The 21,490-nt window shown below is 37.2% G+C and overlaps 1 protein-coding gene across 14 annotated transcripts in view; it reads right to left on the reverse strand.

Moving 5' to 3' along the window:
• Positions 1-21,490, reverse strand: part of wwox (WW domain containing oxidoreductase) — an 877,584-nt gene that overhangs the window by 629,814 nt on the left and 226,280 nt on the right. For 13 of the 14 annotated variants that reach the window (XM_069902085.1, XM_069902084.1, XM_069902086.1 and 10 more), the window contains exon 7: positions 356-541. The exons of the other annotated variant lie outside the window; for it this stretch is intronic. In XM_069902085.1, coding sequence (XP_069758186.1) covers positions 356-541 — 186 coding nt within the window. The remainder of the gene's footprint in view (positions 1-355; positions 542-21,490) is intronic. 14 annotated transcript variants of the gene reach the window in all.

Raw genomic sequence — 21,490 nt, forward strand, 5'->3', positions numbered from 1 at the left:
GTAATTTACGTCAGCTGGTCCTTGTCCTCCTTCTGCTTTGCAGGGCCAAAATTTAACAATAAGTATAGTTGACTCCATCCTGAGGACGATAAAATCCACAAATTATGCACGCATCGTCCAAGTTTTATTGGACATGCATATCAAAACTACATCAGAGTAATTTGAAATCTAACAATTTTACAAACTGATTTGGCCATGCCAATACAATTTGCCTGTGTGCACCTGCAATAAACTGGCAAGAATTTTGAAAATCACAAATCATTTCAAAACTGCTTGGAAATAAAGTAAAATTAAGCATTAAAATTTGGGGAGAGAAAAGCAGTATGGATGCAGAAAAACGGGAATTGCCACTGACCTGTGTGACTCAGAAGATACAACAACAACTCTCGCAGGTGTTGAACGGCGCAGAACACCTTGAAGCAGCTGCACCAGGTAGAAATGCCCCAAGTGATTGACCTGAAAAGTGGTTTCAAGGCCATCGACCGTCAATTGCCATGGATGACCAAACACTGCTGCGTTGCAGATCAACACATGAAGAGGCCTAAGGAGAAAACCGAAAAAAAAATCAATACTTCAAACCTTTAGAAAAGAGAATGAATCAATTGGGCTTGAGAGATTATGCCCTAAATCATGGGCAACCATGTTCATTCCAATAGGGAAAAAGCAGCAAACACGTGGGATTGCTCCAATATTCTAGCCAATAATGCAGGCTGAACAGCCTATTTGACTGGAGAAATTCCATGTCAAAACAGTGCTTCTCTCAATGCCAGAAACATTTCAGGACCTCACAACAGTCATTCTGAAAAGTGTAAGTTCACAAGATACCAGGTTTTTCAATAAATCCATCCTGAAAACAAATGCCATAGACATTGTATCCTTTTTGATAACCAAACATGTAAACTGTACGTAATTTTATTTCAAGCCATACATCTCAGCAGGCTATAATTAAGGTTATCAATCAAACTGTCACTGTACTGCACATCAAGCATGGTAAGAAGAAAGCATTACTAACATTTTGTTAAACCGTGTACAGATTTATATACTTTAGATTACCTCTCTTTTTCTGAGCCTGAAGGAGTCACATTTTACTGACAAAAATTATACATTACTCCAAACAATTCTTTCACCGTTTCAGTGATAATTCAGATGAATGGCACCCTTTTTAAAGTTTAAGGGTAGCACAGGAATTTGATTTCTTCCACTAAATTCTTCAACTGTAGATTAATAGAATGCTATAACTGGTTGTGTTTTATGAGATTTGAAATGCCCATAAACTAGATGAAACAGGTTGGTCAAGGCAACCTCGAGGAGGACTTTATAGAATGTATCTGTGATAGCTTTCTTGAACATCATGTCACTGAACTTGCAAGGGAACATGCAATCTTGGATCCGGTCCTGTGCAATAAGACAGATAAAATTAGTGATCTTGCAGTTAGGGATCCACTTGGAAAGATCACAGTATGATTGAGGTCTCATTCAAATGAAGGGAACAATAGTTTGGTCTAAAACCAGTGTATTATGCCTAAACAAGGAAAACTACAAGAGGATGAGGTTGGCTAGGGTAGACTGGGAGTGCAGGCTATATGGAGGGACGGTTGAGGAACAGTGGATGGCATTCGCAGAATTTTTTCACAGTGCTCAACAAAAGTATATTGCAATTAAAAGCAAGGACAGTAAGGGTGGAAGCAACCGGCCTTTGATAAATAAGATGAAGGAAGGCATCAAACTAAAACCTTGTGTGTTCAAAGTTGTCAAGAGCAGTGAGAAACGAGGAGATTGCAATAAAGGGAGAGAAGGTAAGTTATGAAAAAAGATTTAAAAAAACAGACTGTAAAAGTTTTTAGAATTACATAAAGAACAAAAGGGTGCTTGGAGGATGAGAAGGGTGAACTGATATTAGGAAATGAGGAAATAACTGAGGTTCTGAATGACAATTTTGTCAGTCTTCATGTTGAAAGACACATCTATCATGCCAAAGACAGATGTTATGGATGTGATGGTAGATGAGGACCTAGATGCTATGGCTATCGTTAAAGAAGTAGTACTGAGCAAACTTGTGGGTCTAAATATAGATAAGTCCCTTGGTCCTGAAAGAAATGGCAGAGGTTATACTCAAGGCTTTGGTGATAATTTACCAAAATTCTCTGAACGCTGGGCAGCTCCCAGCCGATGGGAAGATGATGAATGCCACACCACTATTTAACAAGGATGAAGGTAAAAGGCAGTTTGAAAGGGTCCAACCGGGTCAAACCCATTGGAACCCTAACAGGTCCCTGACCTACCTCAGAGGTAGTCAGGAAATCCAGTGAAATTTACCTAGGTCTTGCTGATTTCTAAAGGAAAATGGCCAACACACTTATTATGGTATTAAGAAAATTAAAGATTGTTTTGAAGCTGATAAATTTATTACTTATAGTAGAATGAAGCAAAAAATTAAGATCTTGGAAACAACAAAATTTTGCTATTATCAAGTTAGAGATTTCTTTGTGAAATTTTTGGTCAAGATTTAGCATTAGCACCGGAGACAGAACTGGAACTATTATTAAGTAATAGGGATGTAAAGAGATTTCTTTCAGAGATGTATAAATTATTACAAAAGAAGGCTCAAAGGGAGTTCATACATCAAGACATAAATGGGAGTGAGATTTAAATCAGCAAAAGATGAACGTAGATGGATTAAGATATGTCAAGAGAGTATGAAAAGTACAATTAATGTGAGATATTGGTTAGTTCAATATATTTTATTTATCAGTTATATTTAATACCACAAAAGTTACATAATATGAATTATATTTATTCAGATTTATGTTTTAGATGTGGACAAGAAGTTGGTACTTTTTTTGTATTCGACTTGGCAGTGTTCCATAATCAAACTTTTTTGCCTTGATTTGGGTAATTTATTAGAACAAATAACTAGAGTTAGGTTCCCACAGGATCCAATGTTATTTTTATTGGGAGATGTTAGAGGAATTAAGCTTAAATTAAAATTGAATGTGCATCAAGAATTTTTGTTCAAATTGCTTTGGCAATAGCTAGAAAATGTATTGCTATAACTTGGAAGTCGGATATTTATTTGTGAATGGATAGATGGCATGCAGAAGTTTGGAGTTGTATTCTACTTGAGAAAATTGCTTACAATTTAAGAGTAAATATATATTTTGTGAAATATGGCGCACATACAAACTGTTGGTATTAAAATTTATATGCAAGTTTCAAGGTATTGGGAAGTGAAGTACTCCTGTTGTGGTTTTCTTGTCCCTTTTCTCCTTCTTTTTCTTTTCCTTTTTAGTTTGTATTTGGATTAAGTTTGAGATATTGTGATATGTTTGTTAAGTGGTTTAATATTACATAAAATTATTTTAAAAAGGGGAGGTGGAAGAGAAAACATACATAGAGAGAGGAAAGGGGGGCAAAGAGAGAGAAATACACCACCACCACATCACTTCACAAGCCCCTTTCAAATTGCAGCACCTGGGTAGCCCTTCTGGGACCAGGGTACAATTAGTGGGGCAAAGGTGCTGGAAGCTCCTTTCAAATCACAGGGAGATCTACCCATTAAATTGCTAACCAAGCGATTGAAAAGGGATCTCACCCAGTGTCAAATGACGCATCACACACTCACCAGAAATACTGCCAAAAGTTATGATTCAAAATCCAAATGGTGAACAGGTAGGATGTAGAGATACTGGTTGCAAGCGCTGATGTCACTGGATTAAGTGGGTCAGCCATTTTCCTTCAGAAATCGGCCATGGGCGAGACCTAAATATGTTTCACTGGGTTTCCTGACTACCTTTGAGGTAGGTCAGGGACCTGGTAGGGTTCGACAGGGTTGACTCGGTTGGACGCTTTCAAACTGCCATGTAACTGGGGCGCAAACCATGCAAATTACCCGGTTAAACCCATTTAACACGGCAGTTTGAAAGGGCCGACTATTATAATCATTATCAATGCAATAGTTGTCCATTACTCGTGGAAAAAAATATATTCCAGAATTTTTCTTTCAAATCCCAATTTGTAGCATAAGTTTACCTATCCTCAACACTTTTATCAATCTCAAACTAAGCTAAATCAAGCAAAACACTGCGAAGTATTTTTTTCTGAATTTATTCACTGAAGAAGACAAAATTATTGATTTAATGTAATGTGCGCCAATGTAGCTACAAGAAATAGCAAAATGTGAATCTCTAAAAAAAATCCTAACAACCCAAGGGTCCTTTAAAAATGTATGAACATTTCATAAGAACGGTACTAGATTTTCCATAATGGTAATTTTACAAGTAGAACAAAATGAAGCATTTAATTTGCCGACATAGATGAAGGGACTTCATTTCAGATTTTTATTGTTATTAAATATTATGCTGAACAAGTCACATTCTGCAGATGTCTGTCTCATTGTCAATCCAACTGCAGCTCAAAAAATAAACAGAGTTTCATGCTATTCTCTGCAGTGACGTGAAAGAATCAACCAAATTAAAGCACTGTTCACTTCAACCAGGACTTGACAGCAATGATCCACTTCATGCCTTTTTCAATTCATAATCTGCAAAATTATAAAAAGGCTAAAATGCTACACCCCTCCGTACTGACATGTGCCCTTTCTTCCAGGCCGTTTTATGCTCGATTCATTTTACAAAGTTTGTGGATGCATGAAATTCGACCTGGAATTCTCAGCGGGGCTTGATGGAATTCCTTCAGACGCAGTGCTTCACGCATTCTATCTTTATCCATTTTCCCCCACCTGTTATGCAACAGTTCAGGTAACCAGTGAGTTTATTTGACACAAGCAGCATTTCTGGGGAGCACAAAGTAAGGTCTTTCCTGAGAGAGACAGAAGAATACAGGACATGTCACTTACAGTTATTTCCTAAAATTTTCAATATTATTCGCAATTTCACTTTTAAAGCAAAAAGCAAGCAAGCAGGAATACAATGAGTACATTGAACATTTGAAGGATCAAGCAGGGATAAATGGAACATTCTCTGATTAAAAACATGACCAAGGCCGTAGTATCCTGATTTTTACTGCATATAAACAAGTTATTTAGATAGGAATTATGAAGACTGGACTGTAAATGAAACAGTTACCACACTGTTCAGGTACACAGCCATGTCTGTAGATAATAACAGGAACGCACAAAAGAACACAAATAGTGTGAATATCTTTATGGAGAAGATAAGAAAAAATTTAAGATCCTATTTCGGACTAAGATAGCCATCAATACAAACTGTCAACAAAAAGTGCAAAGTTAACCAAAAAGCCTAACGATTTGAGCTCAAAAGGATAGGAATTCAAAATTGAGAATGTGCTATTTGAGTTGTGCATTGTTTAAGTATCTATCCTCAGAAAAGACAATGTGTCAGGAGGAAATATTCATCGGAATGATATCAGAAAATAGTGTTATATTATTGTTGGGATCTCCCAGAGGCCACCCATTTCAATTCCCCGCCTTATTCATTTTCCAACATATCTCCCTATGGTCTCATGCTTCGCCAGAATGAGCCACCAACAAAAAATTGGAGGAACAACACTTCATATTCCATCTGGGCATCCTCCAAATGCAAGGCATTAACACTGACTTCTCCAGTTTCCGTTAGCCCCACTCCACCTATCCCGATGTCTCCTTTCCAACTCTCACTCTTCCCTTTCCCTCTGTCTCATTTCACAGAGACAACCCCCAATCCCCCAATCAATGCTCACCTTTCTTCTCTCCTGTCCCTTCATAAGATCCAATTAACACCTTTTGTCTGATGGTGTCCTCCAGCCATTCTTCCTTTTTCACCAGTCGTTAAAGCCTTTAAGTTTTTTTTTTACTCATTCCTTGAAGAAAGGCTGAGGCCGGAAACATCTTTACCTCCTATGGATGCTGCGAGACCTGCTGAGTTCCTCCAGCATTTCTCCGTTTTCACAAGGGTTAAATTATGACAAGTCATGGAACTTGATTTATATAAAAACATTAATCTAATTGAGATTAAAATGGCAGCAGCTTTCAATGGAGACAGTGCTGAGAATGAAACTGATAAATAGAAAATATTTATTTTATGACAAAGGTAAATCAAACTGAAAGCAAGAAATATTTCTCTGCACATAAAGGCTTGTGGAATTCTGGAAGTTCCTTCTCAAAGGATTACAGTTGCTTGGAGAATTGTAATTTTTAAGACTGAGATTAATAGATTTTTCCTTAAGGATGAATATCAAGGGATATGAAACAAAGATGAGTAAATGGAGTTAAGGTAAAGACCAACCGTGATCTAATTGAATGGCAGCGGGGGCTCAGGAGGCTAATATTCCTAGTATTTAAAAATTGCTAAGGAGAAAGTGAAAAACTTTAAACATTTCCAAATAATTTTAAACTTCCATTTCATTTGAAGATAAACAAACCAAATGGCATTTGTGCTGATCTGTTTCCAAAAATATACGTACATTGTTGGGAGTGATCAATGGGAAAAATGTCTTGGAGGAGTTGTGGAGTCCATGATTCAGAAAGAGATGAATTTATATCTGCAGAGACAGTCATTAACCCAAAGTGCTCGAGGGATTGGGTGAATTCAACTACGTGTTAATTCATCTCCCTCAAACTGTCAGGCTCAGTTACTCCTCCCTGACAGTTCTTTCAACTTAGCCAATCAGCAGTTAATTATGAACAAAAATGCTCAAGATGTTGACAATGGAAATAGAGAAGCAAAATGTTAAATCTAAATCAAATCAATTAGATTTTGAGTAACTATGAAACACAAAACTTGGAATAAACTAAAAATAACTTTCTTATCTTTTGCTGAACACACCAAGAGTTCAGAAATTCCTATGCACAGGATCCTCCTTGTCAATTAAGTGTGTTATTCAATAAATACTTTGGACAGCATGTCCAAGCTTTGCTGTAAAATTCATTATCCTGAGTCAGCTCTTCAATAACTTCAAAATGGTAAACACGTATTGTACAATATCAGTTCTTCCATTAAGTGGAAGAGTTAATTACAAAAGAAAATGGTTATTACTCCAAGTCTAAGTAGTCATTGATCACACATGGCTTCAAAAGAGGATACTCAAAGATTAATTCAGAGGTGACTCACATTACAAGTGGCAGGACACATGGAAGGCTTTAGTGCTGGTAGGAGAACAGAAATATTCAAAATTTCTTTACCAGATCCATTACATTGTTTACCCTTTGCTTCCTTTGGATGCTGTGTGACCTGCTGAGTTTCTCCAGCACGTTTGTGTACTACACTCAACCCCAGCATCTCTGGACTTTGTTTAACTGCCTCATTGCTTTATCCCATTTTCTTTTACAAGTACTGGTTGGCTGATCCAATTCACCACATTATCATCTAGGTTATTTAGATAACAAATAATAATGGTCCCTGAGGCATGCCGCTTGACACAGACCTCTAGTCTGAGAAGCAACCATCCACTACTAACTCTGTTTTCTTCCAACAAGTCAACTTCAAATCCAGTTTGCAACCTCTCTATGTGTACCTAATGTGCTAACCTTCTGAACCAACCTCTCATGTGGAATCTTGTCAAAGGCCTTACTAAAGTCCACATAGACAACATCTACAACCTTTCCCTCATCAACCTTCTCGGTAACTTCCTCAAAAAACTCAACAAGATTTGTTAAACACGACATACCACATGTAAATCCATGCTGACTGTCCTTAATAAGCTGATAACGGTCCAAATATCAATATATCCTATCTCTCAGAAATCCTTCAAATAATTTACATACAACTGACATCAGGCTCACTGGCCTATAATTGCCTGGTTTACTCTTGGAGCCCTTTTTAAAAAGCAGTACAACATGAGCTACTCTCTCCAATTCTTCGGCACCTCCCCTGTGACTAAGAACATTTTGAATACATCTGCCAGGGTCCTGCAATTTCAGCACTTGTCTCCCTCAAGGTGAGGGGGAATATCATATCTGGTCCATTAACAAATAGCTGTAAACCTATGAAAGAGACAAAAAGAAAAGTATATAAAATAATCTAACCCTTCCCTTGTGAAGTTATGATTAATCACATCTGTTCCACTAATGCATGAAAGAAAGGACAACCAAATTGTAAAATGGGATCCAATTATCTTATACATTCTGAAAATAATTAAGGAAAGGACCCCATAAATTTAGAAAATCAAGGTTCATTACATTAGTGGAGCATCTAATTTTTTCCAGAGTCAACCATGCCATCACATTAGATATGTGTAGGAGGAACAGCATCCTTCCATCTCATAAGTATAGCTCTTCTGGCAAGAAGAAGAGCACAGGCAATGACATGGGACTGTAGCCCAGACAAATTTAAATCAGCTGATTTGCTTATTCCAAATAGAGCAAGAAAAGGATTAGGAGCCAAATTAAAATGAAGAACTAAAGCCACGCTAAGGACGATACTTTCCCAATAACTGGAAAGTGAGGAACATGTCCAAAACATATGACAGAATGTATCTTGTTCATTCTTACACCTTTCACATTTTGATGAGAAATTAGAATAAAATTTAGCCAATTGAACTTTTGAAAAGTAAGCTCAATGTAGTACTTTAAATTGCAATAACGAATGTTGAGTGCATCTTTCTTTTTTTTCTTTGGCCTCCGTCAGTCGTGGTCGACCATGGGTACTTACTTCTCTTCTAGTATTCACTGAGGAGTGGCCTCTCCAAAGCGCAAGCCAAAGCAGAGTTGATATGGAGATCCGCCCGTTGCCCATGCAGTTGAAACTCCCCCTTCCTGCTAATGACAGGTCCAAAGGAACGACAAAGGTCAATACAGTTTGGTGCCAGCAGCATCACAGGAGTTGCCGAGCCGGTGCTGAGTGCAGCAGTCAGCTGCCTTTGAGACTCCAACTCCGATTGTTCCTCGGGGTTTACTCCGAAAGCATGTCCCATGAGCGAATATAGCCAGAAGGCAGCAGAGGTTTGAAATTAGTGTTTTCCCTCTCCTTGATGAGTTACCATCCGTGGTTAATAAGCCCCATCTGCCCGGAGCAACTGGCTTCAGGACACCAGTGGCCCATCTTTGTCAGTGAGAACAGCTCCGCGGGGAACTATGCCACATGTGAAAGCCAGGAGTTTGACTTGGTCGTCAGAGGCTATTGGACACACGCCACAAAGAGCATTTGTGTAGCAATGGGAGCTCGTCCACATTACCACTCTTCGGCTATGCCAACCTTTAGAGTTGGGAGCATAGAGAAGATGAATTAACCTATTTCATGTAGCATCAGAAAAGTTGTGTTGAAAATATTCCTCCCATGGTTTCTTCGTCTTGCCCAGGGAATTACCACTCAACATCAATAATAACTCAGAGGACTGTTAACAACCTTTTGGTTTTAGGTGATAAATCTTCTCTATCAACTTTAAATCCAAATCTTGAGGAAGCTTTATACCAAGGAATTTAAAAAGCTCCTAATCCTTAAATATCTAAAAAAAATTTGTTTAGTTATTTTAAATTTAGACGGTAATTGTTCAAAAGAGGCCAAATTTTGGACAATAAATAGATCTTGGAAAGATTTGATACCATGCTGTATGTCTAAATTTAAATTTCTAAAAATTATAACCTGAAGTAAAAATGGAACTTCTCAACCACCCCCTTCGCCCTACCACTGCATTTCTCAAGAGTCCATCTTTCTCAATGTCTCAGGGAACACTTAATTCCACAAAGAACTTAATTCACCTCAGTTAGACAGAGATAGTCCAAAATTTTCAACATTTATTTGCTAATACTATCACATTATGGAAAATATACAAGAGTGACCAAAGCAAAAGTGCTGCCAGGACAGCATGAATTTTGGCCGTCATAGTTTCCCCATTTGGTATCTCACTGAATACAGATTTAATCCAATGACACGAATGTCGAAGTTTAGTCTGGACACGCACAGAATTCCTTCGCAAAAATACAGCATACTTTAAACTTGACAGCTATCTATTTTTTAATAATAATAATAATAATAATAATTCAGGAGAACAGAAAAATTCAGTAAACAGTTTTTCCACCAAGGGCAGAATCTGTCAGAATCTGAAAAATCATACTTGACACAGTTCCCATGTTTCACTCGTTGTGAGGGAGAACAGCATGCTGGGCGAAGAAAAATGAAGGAAGAATATCCAGATAAAACAGGACTACTGCCAAGCAAGGAATTGTCACAATCCTAGTAAGTAAGAAGTTGGATGGAAAGAGCTGGAATCTGTTCCAAATCTTGCTTCTGAGAACAACTTTTAAAAAAATTACAAGTGTGCACACATTTAAAATTCAAAAGTGCCGTATCATAAATTAGGGAACGGAAAAAAAAATCACTCGTTGCAGATACAGTTCAGTGAAAAGAATTCATGTACATTTCTTTTCAGAATGGCCCACAGCCCAGACCTCCCAACGACACTGGAACTTATTGGATACTGAAGTGCCAATTATTAACACAAGCAATCAAGTCTATGGTTTATTGATTGTAAAACTGGTTGTAATTAGGCTGCAATTATGGTTCCAATTATCAATTATTAATGAAAAAAACTAAAAGAAATAAACAGCACCTTGGTTTGTTCGTCACCCATGAAATCAGCTTTATCTCCATCTTGCCTTTTAAATGCAAAGACCATTCAATACAGCTCCACTTGGGTACATTATCTCAGCTAGCACTCTAATGAACAACCAAGGAAGTCATTGGTTAGCTCTTTCTGCCCAGGGATTAAATTGACATACAAAGCTCTGTTCTCGCAAATGTGAAAGTGTGTGGGGTCTCCTGAAGGCCTAACTGACTTTCATCAAAAAATGTTGCCAATAGATCATGTGATAATTTATCTCACTGGTATCTGCAAAGATCTTATTGTGTCAAAATTGGACTTTGTTTTTGTCTACCTTAACAAAATTAGTGAATTAACTGTGATGTGTTTTTAGATATCTGAAAAATGGGCCTATTTTTCATCCTTCATCCACTTGAGTCCATCAAAACTTTCGTGCACATATTGTGACCGGCACCAAATAACCAGCTCCTTGACTCTCAATTTTCAAACTATCCAGAATTACACCTTTATTTTCCTCTCCAAGAACGCAACACTTCTCCAACTTGATTTAAAAAAAATTATTCTCTGTTCAGACTGCTCCACAATTGGAGGCTCTGCCTTCAGTATCTTGACTCCAGGCTCTGCAAATCATTCCCTTAACCTCTCTCTCAATAATTCTGCCCTCCACTTCAACTGAGCACCAAGTCACACAGAGCTCTGGCTCCTCTTCTGATTCACTACCTAGTGTTTTTTCAGGTTATATCAATGAAATAATCTTTCCTAAGATGAAGGTACATCTATACAGATTACCCTAACCGATATAACTCAGGAGTTCAAATGATGACTTAAGTTGTATGTCATACAAAATATTTTGGCCAACTGAACAAACTTCATAACCCTTTCTAATGTTAGCAGTTTACCTGGCCCCAGCTAGTTCATCCTTCTATCAACAGCCACCCAAGATGCCTGGGGTAGTTGGTCATCGTCTCAGATTAAGAGGTAACCTATTTAGCAGAAATGTTTACCTGCAGAAACTGTTGAATCTTTGGAGTTCTCAAAACCAGAGAGCCAAGGAGACTCCGTTATTGAGTTAATTCAAAACAATGATTACTGGAAGTTCTGGTAATTAAATGGAATTAATGCAATGAGAGGTTAGCACAGGAAAATGGAACAGAAGGCATGTGATAAGCCACCATCTTGGAGCATATAAAAATAGATTACAGGGGACATATGGCCATCTCCCCCTGCTGCTGGTTCTAAAGTTACGATTTTTCTATATTCTGATGACCATTAGCACCTTTACTGTTGTTTGTGAGATCGTTTGATAAAAATTAAGGAGATTTATATTTGGAGTTGGCAATTGATCACTGATAAATGAAAGCACTGCATGTAGAATAGCTTTATATTTAGGGTCACACTAATTGGCATCATTATTTATTAGATGATATTTTCATGGATATCTTGCTTTTCTCAATCAAACAGACAAAAGTCACATAAAGAACGTTTGCCTACATAACAATAATTTATTCAAGTACTCAAGACGTTTCAGTTTAAATCCAAATCCTTCGATTAATGACTATGTTTCGATAGTTACAAACTTCTGGTGACTTGTAAATTTTATAAAATGTAGATATGGAAATGGATCAACTTGAAACTCAATTTGATCTGATGCAGTCATCAGCTGAATCACCCGTTTTCCTCTGGGTTGAAATACCAGGAGCAACATGTGAGCTCCGTCACCAGAAGGGATGCAGTGGTTAAGCAGAAGTTCATCACCGCCACGTTCTCAAAGATAATTGGGCTCAGGCAAGGATGCACTGATTGGGAATAGTGGCTTCAAGGTCTGGTCCAAAGGTTGAGCACGAAAATCACAAATATTGATCCCAGAAGATATACAATGCTGTGGACGCTCTTAACCATTGGGATGATATCTTCAGTTCTCTCAACAAGCACTCAATGAAATACAAGGGATTGATCCTTGAGAATGATCATGTATTTATCATATCAGCCTTCTACAGGTTCTCTATTGAGAGAGTCCTGGCCAGCTACATCACAGTGTGGTATGGTTGCTGCGCAAAATTGAATAGGAGGAAGATCCACAGGAGCAGAAGAGGACCAGAGAGGATCACTAGGGTCTCCATTCTCTCCCCCATTGATATAATCTACCAGGATCATTGTCTAAAGAGGATCTACAAAATCGTTGAGGACCCCTTCCACCCCACACACAGCATCTTTTGACTACTTCGGTTGGGAAAGAGATACAGGAGTATCAGAGCCAGCACTGCCAGGTTTCTTCCCGTGGGCAGTAAAATGCTGAAATCCAAAGGAACTGCTCATGCTAACCATCTGAGACACTAATATTCACTTAGCTATATTTATTGATTTGTTCATTTGTCCTGTTTATGAATTGTCTGTCGATGTTATGCCTGGTTGTGTGCCTGCATGTTTTATACTGAGGACCAGAGAACGCTGTTTCGTCGAGTTGTACTTGTGCACTTGAATGATCTTGAACTTGAGATCCTGCCCAATATCTCTCCCTTAGTTAACATCACTTGAAGGCAAATTATCTGATTATTATCAAAACTGTTGATGGAGGTGCCAGTGCACAAATTAGATAGTGAACATTTTACATTAAAACTATGACAATTCAAAAGTGCTTTATTGTCTATAATGTGCTTTGGCAAGTCCTGACCTGAAAATAATCCACTCTGCAACTTTTTCATTCATTATCTCCCATAACATAACCTCTCTCTTCTCAGAAACTGTTACAGTTTTGTTAAAACCAATAATTAAATATTGCTTCCAAATACAGTTTTAGAAAAGATCTGAACAGAATTAAAATAGGATAATAAAATTATACATCAGGTAATTTTGGTTGGGTGTATTTTGAATAAATTATCTATAAATACAGGATATAATGACATTTCCTTTTATCAATAACTAGCTTCAGAATAGAGCAAAAACTAAACACTTAACTACATTAAATGAAATAGTGTGCAAGGTTGAATGTACTCATTTGTTGAATTGAAAACAAAAATGAATCAAGCACTTGGTCTTTCAACAGCAATTGCCAGGAATTGAAGCTGCTTGATTTAATAAAATAAAAGCCGTTAGATGTGCTGCAGTGATCTTCTGCTTCACGTAAGGTTTCTATAAGGTAAATATTTCTTGTACTTCCTCCTGAAAGATGGAATGTGACAGAAAGTAGGGCACTTCTCAAGTGGCCAAAGGAAAAACACACACACTAGTTGAAACTACAAACTCAACTGATGAGCTTTCACTGATTGTGACTCCCATGGCATCTGCCTTTTTCCCTCTGAACTGACCTTTTCACTGGCTGGAAAATTAAAGTTCAATAACCAACCAAAAAAGGCACGTCCCCAGTTAAAATAAACATGCTGGGTCATAATTTCTAAGGCACAATGTTAAAGAATGGTGCCTAAAAATTCACATAAAAATGATTTGCAATAAACAGGGAGTTTTACTTCAATTTACAACCAGCAATAAAACCACAAAAGGTGAATTATGGCATAAAATTGCAGTTTAATTTGTCATTTATAAGCTCATTCATATAGTTAATGTTTTAATTATCTGTAGTGGTGTTGCCTTCGAGTTAGGAAGTCAGTCCTCTCAAGTGTGTGAGGTTTAATCACAAGGTCAACTTTACAATTCTGATATCTGCTAAATGACATTAAAGACACCAGTGAAACACAAAAGTCTGCAGAAGCTGTGACTGTAGTAAAGGGTGAAACATGAAATATCTTTACCTCCTTTGGACACTTCGAGACCTACTGAGTTCCTCAAGCATTTGTGTTTTTACTTAAAGATACTTCAGGGAGTCACTTTTTTTTAAGCAGTTGTTGATGCTCCATCAACAAGCTGAAAACTTTCTTTTAGACTCTCAGGGATACTTGTTTCCACTTCAAGCACCGAGATCTGAGGTAATGATGAGGCCAATATGCCACCTTCAAGCTTTGCACCAGGGAGAACCAAGGTCAATTGATAAAAGACATGGATAGTTTGGAAGGGGGAATTTGAGGTTCTTAACGCCTTCATAAATGCTTCTTCTACATTTTCAGCTGTTAAAGGAAAGAGATTCCAAGGAGTTGGTGAAAAAGTTATCTTTTAAGTTGGCTCTGTGATTACCTTGATATACCTGGTAATCTACTACCAAGACAGGGTTTGGAATAAAGTGTCTGCTTCAGGACTCCAGTGTCAGCTTGTGACTCGGACCTGCCAATCAGAACTGAATGAGCTTCAGAAGAGGATGCTGAAGTTAGAACAGAAATTATCCATTTGATGCATCATACGATGTGAAGGATGCCAAATTTAATTGATCCCATCTCCCTACATGTGATCCACATTTCTCCATTCCCAATATATTCACATGCCTGTCCAAATGCATCTTAAATATCCTTTTCTACACCTGCTCTGGCAACACTTCCCAAGCACCAACCTCTCTCAAACTTGCTCTCACCTTAAAGCCATGATCCTGGGAAAGAAACTACCCACCCTACCCTATGCCCTTCATGATTTTATAAACATCAATCATATTTTCTCTCAGCCCTCAAAACTCGAGGTTGGTCCAACCTCTTCTTGCAGATAACACTCTCTAAACTAGGCAACATCTTGGTGACCCTCTTTTACACATTTCCATCCATTCTGTTCTCAGTGACCACAACTGAATACTCCAAATGTGACTTTATTTTAAATTTTAAACTGTGTGCAAGTTGGTTCACTTCTTTAGCAAATAGATTGGAGGACATTTTCCATGACAAAATTGCTAATCTTGCCCAAATGCTTGGGGTTTCCAGTCATAGGCGGTCCAAAACTCAAAATGTCCAGAAGAACAGAATAATCACTGCCTTCTTTCTGCTGGGTTTGAGATCTTGATCTTTAAATGTTTCACCCACCAAGGGAAGCATCTTATTCACATCTCCAAACCTTTCAGCATTCAAAATGTTTCTAATGAGATCCCCTCTCATTCTTCGATGCTGCAATGAACACAGTCCAAGAGCTGATAAATGTTCCTCATATGTTAGCCTTTTCATTCCAGGAATCATCCTGGTAAATCTTCTCTCTACTTTCTCCAACATTATACCATCCCTTCTAAGATAAGGGGCCCACAACTGCGGCCACTACTCCAAATGAGGCCACGCCCACCGAGCCTCAGCAACACCTCATTACTCCTATACACTACTCCTCTTGAAATGAATGTCAACATAGCATTTGCTTTCTTTACTGCCAATGCAACCTGGTGGTTAACCTTTAGGTTATCCTGCACAAGGACCACCTCACCACTCCCCCCACAAAGTCCCTTTGCACTTCCGTATTTTGAATCTCCTCCCATTCATCTGCCTGTTTATTTCCCCTTCCGAAGTGTACAACCGTACATTTCTCAACATTGTATCTCATCTGCCATCTCTTTGCCCTCTCTCCTAAACCGTCCGAGTCTCTCTGTAACCTTTTGGTTTCTTCAACACTTCCTACTCCACCACCTATCTTGGTGTCGTCTGCAAACTTAGCCACAAAATCATTCAATCCAAAATCTAAATCATCAATATACATTGTAAAAAGAGCAGCCCCAACATCAACCTCTGTGGAACATCACTAGTAACTGGCAACCAACCAGAACAGAGATTATTTTATCCCACCCTTTGCTTTCTGCCAATCAGCCAATGCTCCACCCAAACCAGTATCTTCCCTGTAATTCCATGGCTCTCATCTTACAGCTTTAAAGTAATATTTGAATGCAAAATACATTTTTTTAAATAAGATTTTACACAAAGCACACCAAAATTAGAAGACAGAGCTCACTGACGTATTTGACTTTACAAATTCTATCAAAGCAAGCCCAGTGAAAAACCAACAATAAATGAAATAAGTATTCAAGTTTGATAGAAACGAAAGCAAACAAAACTGCAGTCTCTCAATACAAGATACATAAAAGTGGTTATCAGCAATCTCAAGAATCCATTCTGAAACTCCACTGGACTGAAGATTTACATTTCCAGAGAAAATAAGTATATTTTACAGAAGACAACTGCTACAGTAACAACGAACACCAAAATGCATAATTATTGTTGGCATTCTTTACTTGATTTCGCTTAATCCTTCTCCAGCATATATCAAAATGAAATCTGGCTAAGGACTTCTTGTGTTCACATTCAGGTTTAGTGTCCCATTTAAAAGTACATCAACAATCTTAAAACAGCCACCATTATTATCAGTAGCTCAATTTTGCTTTGCATTTCTGCAATAAAGTTAGCATGAGAAATATACAGTGATAGTATGCAGTATATATTATGTATAATTCTGACCAGAGACTGGAACCACTGTAAATAACAAAACAAAGTGATAAATACAGTTGGGCATTTGTGAAGACCATGAAAACAGAGCTTACTTGAACAAAAAAAAACATATAAAAGATGCTGCAAAAATATAACTCAAATATAATGCAAGTATCTGAGACGAAGGCAAAAAGTTTTTAATCTTCAACACATCAGATAGAAAATCATTCCTTAAGAAATCAGCTTCATTGGGGTTTGCTGCAACCATGGACTTTACGTTAGAAATAATGAATTCTTTGCAAGAAAGCAATCATTAGTCCTCCCAATATTGCCTTCAAACTCAACAAATATTCACAAATATTACAAATCAATTATTAATTTACCAGAAATTGTGTCTTACCTAACTGAGAAAAGATGGGAACAGAAAATCCTTTCAATTCTAAAAACGATCCCTTATATTGCAACCTTGTAGGAAAAGGCAATGGTGAGATGTAATTTCAGCTTTTTGTGTCTCTTTTGCTTGTTTTTATACTTTGTGCCACCACATATATTTATTTATGATTCCAGCAAAACAAAACAAATTACCCTCTTAATCTTCATCTCCAGGAGAACAAAAAAATTAAAACAAATTGCAAAAAAGCTTTATTAACAACTGAGGGCAATTTGCTTTTCAGCATAAGGTGAATTGAAATGCTTTATTCCTCAGCTTCAAAAAATTTATCAGAATTAAACCTCAATTACAGATTAATGTTTGGTAGGCAAAGTTAATAACAAACATTATTTCAGGTCTCTTGGCAATGCCTGCCACATAGAAAAATAGGCAGCGTAGAACAATTAGCTTCATTCGCACTGCCAGGCCTGTCATAAGGAAGCAAACATTCAACATACAACAACAAATGTAAGTAACAGATTGGTCAATTCTTTTCAGTCTCTCTTTCAATGCTCAAAGTGAGGAAATATTCTCACAAGGTACGTAATTAGACCAGCATATTCAGCGATCCCCAATGACACTGTTATGAGAGGTGGAGTGCAATTTATTTATTTGAAAATCCCCTTGGCAGTCACCTCTGACACTAAAATAATTTCCCAAGGAAAAACATAGTATATGACTTCAATCAGTCTGAATGTCTGCAAATTGTCAATTGGTCCACGTGGAATTCTTTCCTTCTATTCTTGATACTACATCAAAACAACTGCTAACATACATCTCAGAGATAAATGGCTTCATTTTCTTCAGGATATTTTGTCTTGTTCCCTGTAAAGATGAAATTTATCTTGTGATGCATTGGGCACACCCTTAAACATAATTTATTTAGTGTTTAATATCAGTACAACATTTCTGATGCAGAAAAAAAACTATCAAAATGACCTTTAGCTATTATACACAGGAGGCCCATCTTCAATTAAGTAGTTTCTCCTTCACTTATAACAGTTGTTTATGTCGTATTCCTTCCCTTCTCCTTTGTGGTCAGGTCAAACAGCAAGTTATTTACTAGAAGCGACTAGGCTGGGTATTGACTCTTTCTTAAAAAAAAAGAACAGATTATATTTCACCTGCAAATGACAAAGATATCACTTTCTTGCCTCAAGATATAGCCTATAATAGAGTTCAGAAAACCCATGACAGCTGTTCACTGCCATTCACACCTGAAAGACTCCGTGTTATGATGAAAATTAATGTTCTTTGACATCCTTTGAGACTTTCTCAGCTGTGGGAATAGCTAATGAAGAAATACAACCTTGCTCAAATATTGCACATGTGGAAAAGTTCGAAGGATGGTGTGTACATTTTGGGAAAATGCATTGCTTTAATATGTTCACCAATTGTCACTAGAGGAGACGACTTTACACCCCAAAAATGCAGTTATTTTTGACGGAAATAAAAACATCCTATCTGAGTCAAATTATTCATCAGGATTTATGCAATTCATGTTAATGTAGTTCTATACACATAAAAATATGTAAAATAAATTCTGTTTTCCACCCTACAGAAAAAGAACGTGTCATTGATCACTATTGGGTGAAAAAGCACAATTGTAATACTTACAATTTTATAAATAAATCAAATCGAGTTCAATCACAAGTTGTTTTGACAATATTCTGCAATTGTAATTGTTATAATTATTCGGAAGCACAATTTAAACAGTTTCAATTGCAATTTTTATTTATTTATTGTTGTAACGTGGTTTACCGTGACCTGCCGCAAAACACCGAATTTCATGACCTGCTCATGACAATAAATTCTGATTCTGAATGAGTCACATCTATTGTATTTCCATGTGCAGGGGTGCTTTGCTTTCATTATTAATTTCTCCATATGGCTGGCAATATTTATTAAAAACATTACACAGATAGTATTTTAAATGTTATAAAAATCAAAAGCTTAAGTACCAGACTCGACTTTTCATATTTACACATCACCAGAACAGCATAATGTCTATGTGTACTGAGGATTCAATACACATTGTTAGTCAGGGCACTGAACATGATTTCAATACAAAATAAAATATATCATAACATCTGAATTGCAAGTTTAAAGTAATAAATTATTTTATTTTATTTTTTTACTTATGGCTCTTTCAACCTTATATTACTTATTGGCTAAAAAGACTCTCAAGACCGGAGGAATCAAGATTATACTTCCTTCTTATACATGAAAAACTAAATGATATGGACAAGAGAAACTATGAATGATGGAAATTGGAATCCAAAGACAGAGAATTCCGGAAGGGCAGGCACACAAGTAAGCCCAGATGAAGGACTAAAATGTCAACCTACCTGTCCTTTCTTTTTAAGATGGCAACTTGCCCATGGTCTACCCTTGGCACATTCTCTCTTTGCGCTTCCGATTCCAAAAATCACCAGTTACAGAAAGAAAATTTGAGACCACTGTAAAAATGCACTGGCAGGCAAGTAAACATCAAATGCTCCAATTTTCTTGGCATAATACACTGAATAACACCCACAAATAAAAGCTCAATTTTTATTAATTCGATTACGCATCTATTGATAACAACAAAGACAAACTAAAAATGTTTGTCTTTTTGACTGAGGAAATTCGGTCTAATATATATTCAAAAAGTGCCTAATAATTCTACTTCAAATTCCTGTCTAATTGCAGACAGTAAATCATTTGACTCTGCATTAAAATAAACTCTGATGTGTGCTTCAAGATAATCACTCCTGAGCAATTAGGTACTATATTTGTCAATGTGAAAAATAGGTCTTAAATTACCATATTTTGCATGGAAAGCACAAACTATAGAATGCATAGCCCAAAATGCATGCTCTAATGTAATTAGACATTGGAAACAAGGAATTATTGCTAATATTCCCCTCATGATATCCACCTATATTGACTGCAAAGATGTTTATTTGCATTTTAACACAGAAATAAAGAAACCTGAGAAAAATACTGCTGCAACCATTTAAGCTTTGTTCACAAGAATCTTGCTATCCCTAAGATCATAGCAAAGCAAGACTGCAGCAGTATTAAAGCACAATGCTTTTGGCTTGAAGATGTAAAAAGAACATCGCTGCACAATTATGCCCCTGGGAACAGTATGACAATAGAAGCAGCTGGTTCGGCATTAAAATGTGTTTCAGGCCAATGACAGCACCTGGAGCTGGTGTCCCATCTAGTGGGGTGAAAGACTCCCCGACACAGCCAAAAGCACAAGGACTCCAGGGAGTACGCGCTCACTTCATATGAAAGGCATAAATAATTAATCATCAGAAGGGGTAAACAATGATCTTGTGAGGAGCCCTAGAGATATCGCATGTGCAAAAAAATAAGTCAAATTCCAGAATGAATTTGGTTATTTTCAATAAGTCCAATCAAACCACCACTCAGCCACACCAAACCTTGAGACTTGGTTTTAGCACCCTTCAGATGGGGGGAGGGGGGGGGGCCTTCTCTTGGCTTCAAGAATGCAACTACTCATTTGATCTGACATAGGCTCAGATCCACAATGGAAACATATTAAACTATCTAAATTCTCTAAAATTCAATTAAAGCTGCAAGAAACTCAACTTGAAAAAAAATTATAAACATGTACCTCTAACAGAATTAAAAATAAATTAATGAAGCAAGATTATATGGCTGAACTCAGTTTCCACACTGGTGATGTCAGTAGAGCAATTTTGACCTATTAATATAGACTGACAAAGATTAAAAACTAAATACAAACTTTGCAGAATCTTAAATGCATCAATTAAAAGTAAAGATTAGTGCAATGCTATTAGATCGCTAGCAACCCAGGTTCGAATCTAGCGCTGTCTATAAGGAGTTTGGATGTTCGCCCCCCCTGTCAGCGTGGGTTTCCTCTGGGTGCACTGCTTTCCTCCTGCAGTTCAAAGACATATGGGGTTAGTAGGTTAATTGGTCACATGGGTGTATTTGGGCAGCACTGGTCCCATGGGCTGAAAGGGCCTCTGAACATGCTGTGTCTCCAAATTAAACTAATATATTTGTTGCATTGAACATTATTGCTTTCAGTTAGTAAAGGGGAATTTGAGAACAGATTTTCCAACAAGCTGTCAAGATGAAGTTAATTTGGAAAGTCTGATGGAATTACATGAAATCAAAATTCAACTCCTATGCTTCAAAAATGTTTGCAGAAAGGGCTCTGACTCTCACTTTGATCTAATTCAATGAGTCGTTTGAATAAAGTGAATTTTATTTAACAGTAATCTAGTCTATTCAAAAAAAAGCCAAGAAAACTAGG

This window comes from Narcine bancroftii, chromosome 10, assembly GCF_036971445.1.
Source record: "Narcine bancroftii isolate sNarBan1 chromosome 10, sNarBan1.hap1, whole genome shotgun sequence".
Lineage (NCBI taxonomy): Eukaryota > Metazoa > Chordata > Chondrichthyes > Torpediniformes > Narcinidae > Narcine > Narcine bancroftii.